Source organism: Triticum urartu, chromosome 7A (assembly GCF_056163025.1).
Source record: "Triticum urartu cultivar PI428250 chromosome 7A, HENAU_Tu73, whole genome shotgun sequence".
NCBI classification, from domain to species: domain Eukaryota; kingdom Viridiplantae; phylum Streptophyta; class Magnoliopsida; order Poales; family Poaceae; genus Triticum; species Triticum urartu.
This window is the reverse complement of record NC_141879.1, coordinates 558,788,829-558,797,432: the sequence shown is the minus strand read 5'-3', so window position 1 is coordinate 558,797,432 and position 8,604 is coordinate 558,788,829. Positions and strand designations below refer to the sequence as shown.

The 8,604-nt window shown below is 48.9% G+C and overlaps 1 protein-coding gene across 1 annotated transcript; it reads left to right on the top strand.

The window, feature by feature from the left end:
- The first annotated feature begins 269 nt into the window (after positions 1 to 269).
- On the top strand, positions 270 to 2,912 carry LOC125521441 (UPF0481 protein At3g47200). The gene is made up of 2 exons (XM_048686494.2): positions 270 to 1,116; positions 2,108 to 2,912. Exons 1-2 carry the CDS (start codon positions 424 to 426, stop codon positions 2,810 to 2,812), a joined length of 1,398 nt encoding a protein of 465 aa, XP_048542451.1. The 5' UTR covers positions 270 to 423; the 3' UTR covers positions 2,813 to 2,912.
- Positions 2,913 to 8,604: the final 5,692 nt, after the last annotated feature.

The window sequence follows — 8,604 nt, the reverse complement described above, 5'->3', positions numbered from 1 at the left end:
CAACAGTCGGCCAAGCCTCAACACCAACACGTCGCCGGCTATATTATTGGTGGCCACCAGCATTAGCGATTTAGCATATGCTCTGCTGCTGTCACAGTGATCGGGCCTGCTTTCCCGCCGATACCATACATGGTTCACACACGAAGGTTGGGAGCAATGCAGAAAGGGGCGTGTGGCGGGGCCCGTGCAAGCGAGCAACTTGTGGCCAGGATGAGTCCAGAGACATCGGTGCACGGGGCGCAGCCAAGTTGCGCGTTCCCGTCAGTCGACTCGGCTGGGCATCACCACGTCGCCGTCCGGCCACTGCTGATTGCGGTACGTGCAAGTTGGCCGCTGGCCCCCCGTTCCGTCGGACCTTTCAAAGCCAGCGAAGCCGAGCCGAGCGCCATGCATTCCAGACCCACAGACGACCGCGCGTGATTAATGGGGGAGGCAACCTTGTCCTTGGGCCTGAACAAGGTCGAGTACCCGAGGGTGGAGGCGGCGGATGCGGCTTTGGCCTTCACTCTGAGCACCGGCGGCGGCGGCGGCGGCAGCTGGGTGGTGGAGATGGAGAAGACGATCGGCGACATGAACGTCGACCCGGCGGTGGAGATGGCGCGCTGGAAGCGCCACTCCGTCTACCGCGTCCCGGAGCGGATCAAGAACCTGCACAACAGCAAGGCGTACCAGCCGGAGCTGGTCTCGCTGGGGCCCTTCCACCACGGCGACCCGGAGCTGCTCCCCATGGAGGAGCACAAGCGCCGCGCCGTCGTGCACCTCGTCAAGCGCTCCGGGAAGCCGCTGCGGGAGTTCGTGGCCGCCGTCGCCGAGGTGGCCACGCAGCTGCTCGACGCCTACAAGGACCTCGGCGACGAGTGGCGCGGCGCCGACAACCGGGAGCGCTTCGTGGAGCTCATGGTCACCGACGGATGCTTCCTGGTGGAGGCCATGCGGATGGACGCGCTGCGGGGGAAGGTGCACGAGGACTACGCGCCCAACGACCCCGTCTTCAGCAAGTACGGCTACCTCTACCTCTGGAACTACATCCAGTCCGACATGGTCGTCGTGGAGAACCAGCTGCCGCTGCTCCTCCTCCAGAGGCTCCTCGTTGTCATGGACCATGACAGATATCAGGTACCGTGCTACTACTACACTTTATCTCATCGATCCATAAATTTTCAACGCTCATTCGGTCTCTAACCCACCCCCTTTAATTCCCCCGGGCCCGTAGTTTATCAATCAATTACGATCGGCCAGATTCAAACCGGCAATAATCACTTCAGTAATAGATTTAGGAGTACATTGCAGATACCATCTGCCTTTTTTTTGCGGGGAGATAATATCTCCATTTTAATTGGATTCAGTGGTTGGCTTCACTGAATTGGCGCCGGCTTCAGTTTAATTGGCGTACAAGGCATGGCTGAGCTAGTGTTCTTGCATGCCGACCTCGACGGCGACAGATGAAAGAGACATGATAGATTGTCGGCAAACTTCGTGTGAAAGTGACACCCGGCTGCTGTTGGAGCGTCGACGGCGGCTCCGCCACGCGCCAGCCTCCACTACACCTCAAGCGACGATGCCTATGGCATCGAGCTCGCACACTGATGGATAGAGTGAATAAGGGGAGGCAAATGACAAAGTTTCAGTAAGAACAATTGACTGAACGAAATGAAAATAACTGCCTGTCGAGTTAAATTTTCTAGCCGATTTTACAAGACGCTTTTGTGATTAGATTGTTATCATTTCTCAGCGAGTTTTCCGTACATCAAGCTTGATTTTAAACACTAACTAGTGCGTAGTACACTGACTTAGAAACCAGTTCTGTTAAATTCATATTCCAGTTTGGCGAGTTGTATGGCTGCGTGCATCTCTCAGATGAAGAGACCGGGGGTTATCCCTTTTTTTTAAGTTTGGCTAGTTGTTTTTTCAGTGCTTATAGGAATGCCAGCATGTTTGCTCTAAGAAGTTGAAAATTCATGTATTCATCGGGAAAAAAAAATAATAACAGTACAGCCGGCCTCGAGGTGGGATAACTAGTATATACATTGAACCTGTGAATCTTTATTGAAAATATATGGTCAATGGAGACCGAGGCAACCATGTTAGTTCTAACTGATTGCTATAGAATGCTTCAGGAGTGAGCAGGTTGGTGCTGGACTCTCTCTGCCCATGGCGGCGGCACCTGGTGGGCATCAACCACCTCGGCCTCCACCCGCTCGACATCCTGTACACGAGCCTCACCCACGGCGACCACCAGGAGCGCACCGGGTCGACGGCGTACGTGATGCCGTCGGCGATGGAGATCTACGAGGCCGGGATCCACTTCAAGGTGAGCGACACCGACAGCCTCCTGGACGTCCACTTCGAGCACGGCGTGCTGAGCATGCCGGCGATCAGGGTGGACGACCGGACGGAGAAGAAGTTCCTGAACCTGATGGCGTTCGAGAGGCTCCACCCGGGCGCCGGCAACGACGTGACGGCGTACGTGATCTTCATGGACAACATCATCAGCTCCGCCAAGGACGTGGCGCTGCTGCGGTCCAAGAACATCATCGAGTGCGGGCTGGGCAGCGACGAGGAGGTGGCCAAGCTGCTCAACAACACGCTGAACAAGGGCGGGGTGATGAGCCCGTCCAGCAGGCTCCACGACGTGCAGCGGCGGGTCAAGGCCCATTGCCGGATGAGGTGGAACAGGTGGCGGGCCAACTTCTTTCAGAGGTACCTGAGGAACCCCTGGGTGTTCATATCCCTCGTCGCCGCCGTCGTCCTGCTCGTGGCCACCCTCTTGCAGACTGTGTATACCGTTTTGCCTTTTTACTCTAACACTTAGTACTACCACTTTTTTCTTTCTTTTTGCGGGTAACACTTAGTACCACTTGAATGTACACTGTAATTTTTCTAATATTGATTAATGCATACGCTTTGTCCTACTTGGTTCATGGAGTCTCTCTGCCTGGTTTGTTTATGAGTACTTTGTCGCATAAACTGTGGCCATATGCAGGCCACTGGCCAATTTTCTGTCTTTCGTATGAAAAGGCTGAGCTCCTATCCGCTGCTCATAAAGAAAATATATTACTCCCTTTGATCCAAATTAATTGACGCGGCTTTGTACTTTGTTTTTAAATATAAGCTTTTTTAAAGATTTCAATAAACATTATATACGGATGTATATAAATATAGTTTAGATTCATTCATTTTGCTCCGTATGTAGTCAGTATTAGAATCTCTAAAAAGGTTTATATTTAGAAACGGAGAGAGTACACATTTAGTTCGGGAATAACTGACGTAGGTTTTATTTCTCTACGGAGGAAGTATACAAGTATACGCCACGACAACAAAGGCACTACGGGATGTGGTTTTAGTTATTTCTGATGGAGAAAGTATATGCCATGATAACAAAGGCACTATGGATCGAGTGAAATACACACACACACACACACACACACACAACCCATGACCTAAACTCATCTTCGTCCCTGCAAAAAAACTCATCTTGGTCACTTGACTTCAATATACCCTAAATATGATCATTGAAGTGGTTTAAATTGCATTCAATGATCATGGTTCAGTCTTTCTACCGCATTGTGTTCCCAAGGCATATGGTGGGCTAGTTCGACTGCTCATTGGATGACACCCGAAGAGATAGAGTGACACGTGAAAGTTTCAGGTGATACGAGGCATCCAGTGCTCCCATGATACGGGCTCTCGAGAGCCTTGCACCTGAGATCCAATGGCCAAGGGCCAAGAATGTGGACTTGTGCGTAAATATCAGATTTCGGCGAACATTTTCACAATCATGCAGAAGCTCAATATGCGACAGTTGAATCTCAGATCCATGGGCTCTCGGAAGCATGTATGATGGGAGCACGCCAAGTAGTGGCGGAGCTACGTTGGTTCCTGCAGGTGCCGTGCCCCCCCCCCCCCCCCAGCCTTGGTAAAATTACATGGGGAATTTTTTAGGGAAGATTAGATTAAGAAAAATATTGTCTTCTGCCCCCTGCAAACACCCTTATTTCCTGTTTGCCCCCCCCCCCCAACGCATCTTGCCTAGCTCCGCCAATGACGCCAGGCTTCGTATCACCTGATATTCTCCCAGAGTGACACATACAAAGCGCTCAACGTACATGAATTTACAGGAAAAGATATACCAATATTAGTCTACTTCAATCGAAAAATGTCGTCCCCCTTCGATAAATTGGCCGTCATCAACCTATGGACTAGATGTACCCACTCCATCTACTTGAGTTATTGATGTTTTTCTTCACTTGTTCGCCCTACTGATGATTCTCACCTCCGTGGCCTGCAAAGTGAAAATAAAAATAGTACTCCTTGTAGCGTGCATTGGTTTCGCAAAAGTCAACGGTCACAAACTTTGAACAAGTTTACTGAATAAGTTATCTATATTTACAACATCAAACATATACCATATTAAAAACATACTTCATGACGAATCTAATGGTATTTTTTTGAAACCTGTGACAGTGGGAGAGGCTCCCACTATGATATATTACTTTTCAAAATTTACATAATACATTGTACAAGAGGTATACATAGGGCACCCCTTACCACTTTGTGGTTTTGGGGGGAGAAAAGACTAGAAAGCAAGACTAGTCAAGGTAGGGAGTCTAGGAGTAGGAAGATGAAATCCTTCATGTTATCTTTCACTCTATACTGAAGTAAGCCAAAATCTGTTTTGAATCTAGCTAGCCAGGAATTGTAGGAGGGGCTGATATTTCTGAAAAGCTTGTCATTCCTCTCCTTCCATATACTCCAAGATGCTTGTAGAAAGGCCTTCATGAACATGGGTTTGTGCCAATTGCGTTTGGCTGTTTCCAACCAAGTCAGCCGTGTGGGATGATGTTCAGGGTTCATCCCAAGTTTTGACCAACAGTACCTGCTGAATCTAATGGTATTGATTCGGTATTATAGACATTAATGATTTTCTCTATAAATATGGTCAAAATTTACAAGGTTTGACATAAAAATATACTCTTGTAACTTTTTATAAGACGTTTTTAGAGCACATGACAATGTTCAAAAACATTTTATATTAAGTTATAGAGGGAGTTAACCCACCCTATTTTAGACGAAAAAGGGTTCCCCAACCATCATCGCATTACATCCGAGAGACCGATACAAACTCACGTCACCTCCGCACGCTACACACACATCCAAGGCAAGGTACATAGGTGTCGGGCACCGACACACCACCCCACCGACCACCAAGCTAACTAAAGATATGCGAAGAAGACCGCTTCAAGCCATCAGAGACCTTCATCATGACAATCCACAAATGGAGAGATGAAATGGACAACGACAAAGCCAGGACTCCAGAGCGGTGCCTCCCAGAAGGGTACGGCCACAGATATCCGTCACCGTCCAATCACGCAGATCAAGTTTTCACCCAGTGTAAGACAAAAAATGAGTGGGAACGCCGCGACGGAGCCTTTAGAAAGGATATGACATCCACGGATGCCGCCACCGTCGGCCAATACACGGATTGGGCAAGTGATGTACCCTAGCGCGCACACTCCTCCATCGGACCCTAGCTCCGACAACCACCCGCAACCAAGCCACCCGCGCGGCCATGGTTGTCCGCCCGCACCTAAGACGCATGCAGGCACGCTCCGCCCACAGACGGCACGCCTCCCGTCGCTATGGCGGCCGACCAACATCCAGACACCCTCAAGACCATCCCAAAGAGGTCGACTTTGGTCAAATGGGGACACACACTTAACCGACGAAACCGCGGCATTCGTCCCACCTCGAAACATCACCGGAGCGGCAATCGCCCGCACACGGTCGGGGAAAGGGAGAGGTGAGGGAGCAGACGCATCCACGACCGGCACACCCGCGTGCCAACGACGGGTGGCCCGAGCACGTCAGTGCCGCCCATCCCTCCAGCCAACCTCTCCACCGGAAGCCCCCTATGTCGTCCCACATGGTGGCCGGTTCTGAACCACGCGAGGCCATCAACAAAGACTCGTCCAACGGCAAGAGGAACCCCAAGGACCGCCACCCATCGCAAAGAGAGCTCACCGAGGAGCCCATCCGCGGCGGCGCCGCCGTCCAACCACCAAAACCCCTGGAGATTGGCCAGCCCCCCCCCCCCCCCCGACCATCGCCGATGCGCCTCCTCCCCTCCTCCACCACTAGCCACTGCCACGGTAGGGACGGACGCCCACATCTCGCGCCGCCAGGCCCAGATCCGGCCGTGCCGCCGCTGTCCCTGGCATTCAAGGCATACCAGTCCACCGGCCGCATGCCGCGGAGAAGCAGAAGCGCCAAAGCGCCGCAACCACCCGTCGTGACGCCCGGCCCTGCGCCACGCTCCGGTCTGGGGGGGGGGACCCCATTCGAGCGGGGTGACCCAGAGTGCCCGCTGCCGCCGACGACGGCGGGGCTTTGCCCGGCCGCACCCTCGGGTGCCCGTGAGGAAGGAGGAGGAGAGGGGAAGGGGGGAAGGAGATCAGCTTACCCGTGTTGGTCAATAGGATCCATGCGAGAGGGCACCATCTGAACCCATGGGCATATGCACCCACTTTTCAAAAAATGCATTTTAAGCATATTTTAAAATGTCAAAAATTCAAAAGAAAATATCATGCATACATGTTCGCAAATGTGTGTACGCGGCACAAAGTTTTATGAAAAAAAATGTCTTTTTGTTTTGCCTCAGCAAAAAAACAAATTTCAGTGCTTTTAAATAGTGTTCCACGACATAATTTTTTGTCTTTTTTGCACAGGCCACAAAAATATATATTTTTTAATGAAACTTTATGCACGCACATAGAACATAGAGACGTACCCGTGCAATTTTTTTCAGATTTTTTTAAATGTGTTTTTCAAAATGGTTTCATACGCACCTGAGTTCATCCATGCACTTCTCGGATCCGCGTACCCTACCACTTGGTGTACTGTATGCTCCATGTAGAGCTGTTTGCTGCTGCCTAACATGGTGTGCCGAACTTATTCTAGGAGTCGTCACATCAAACTATTAGTCGCGAAAAGATAGATTCATCTTCTCCAACTGCCAATTTTGATCCACTAGCCGGATTCAAAGCGGAGTGGGTTCAAGTTCCCTCGCACTTCCGTCGCGAGAACGCGAGTGAGTAGTGACAAGAGCAGTAGCCCCTACCCCATAGCAACTTGCTCGAGTGCTGCATGTAGATAGACTGGTTTACCTGTTGCTCTGGTCGATGATAGTACAGCGTCTTGGCATGGACTGTCGGGCACGGGGCACACAGTAGTAGTCCTACATCACGAGTGGCTTGTTGTTAGGGTTAGCCGCTGCATTAATCATGATCATTTGCTTCTTGGGGTTAACTGTAGGCTCCCGTGAGACGTACGTACAGATCGGAGTAGGGGAGACTTCTCCTCCGGCGTCCGCCGTCCCCGATGTATAAAGCTAGGGCTACTCTAGCTCCTGTCGCCGGCCTACGATCAGCGACGCATGCGGCTGCAGGGATGGACGACGTGATGCGAACGCAAATCCAACTTTTACATGGGCAAAATGATGCTTATCGACAGATTGATCACGCATCACGGCATCAGGATCATCGCTAATGATATCAAGGAGACGGTGTCGTTCTCCTCCGTTCGTTTTAGTCATGTAATAAATCGTAAGTCGAATGTCGCGGCACATATTCTAACCAGATCTTCTAAGTCCATTAGTGACTCTATTTTTTATGTAACCCTGGATTGTATTGAGGTTCCCTCTCTTGATCAATAAAGCGTGATATTCCAAAAGAAAAAGACTGACGCCGGTTTCGGAGGTTCCCTCAGGCAAACAATTTGTTTTTGCTAGGGAGGAACGATCCACCGAACGAGATGCTCTTTCTCGAGCATTCACTTTAGTGAGGGATCTAGCAATTTCATTTCTTTTTGAGACAAGATCCAGCGAATGAGACGCCTTTCCCGAGCGTTCGCTTTAGCGGGAATCCAGCGAATGAGAAGCCCTTTCCCAGAGGCCTAGATAACTGCTTGTTTACAAAAAGAAAAATTGTCATCAACAAAGAAATTATTTCTTATACAGATGAAATTTACAATTACCATGCTTTAATTTATAAAAATTGCCATGATATACTTTATAAAATTATCATCCTCTAATTTTTAATTAATAATGGTATAACCAAATAAATGTGCCATGTTATCTGGAAAAGTAAATTTGACATGCCATAATTTATAAACAATTGGAATATAATGGTCCAATGGCAAATTTAACAGAAAAAATGTTTATCTAGATCATGCAAAAAAGATAAAAATTATGGGTGATTAACATGGCAAACTAAGAAAAGATTGGCTTCTCTAAAAATCATAGAAAATTTATAAAAAAATTATAGTGTTCACATGGCAAATTCTGTTTCGCAAAAAAAGTTTGTGCTCGTCAGAAGGTCGAAATTCGCCATGTCAATAAATCTGATAGTACATAAAAAATAATTTACCATGGTATGTTAAACATATTTTCCATAGTAAGTCCAACAAATTTTCCATGGTCCAAAATAACAAATAGTTGTAAGATAAAGAAAATTATCATGGTCTAATTAATAGAAATTTCATGGTCTAAGTAATAAAATTGTCATGCTACCTACAATAGAACAACCATGGTCTAATTAACAAATTTGT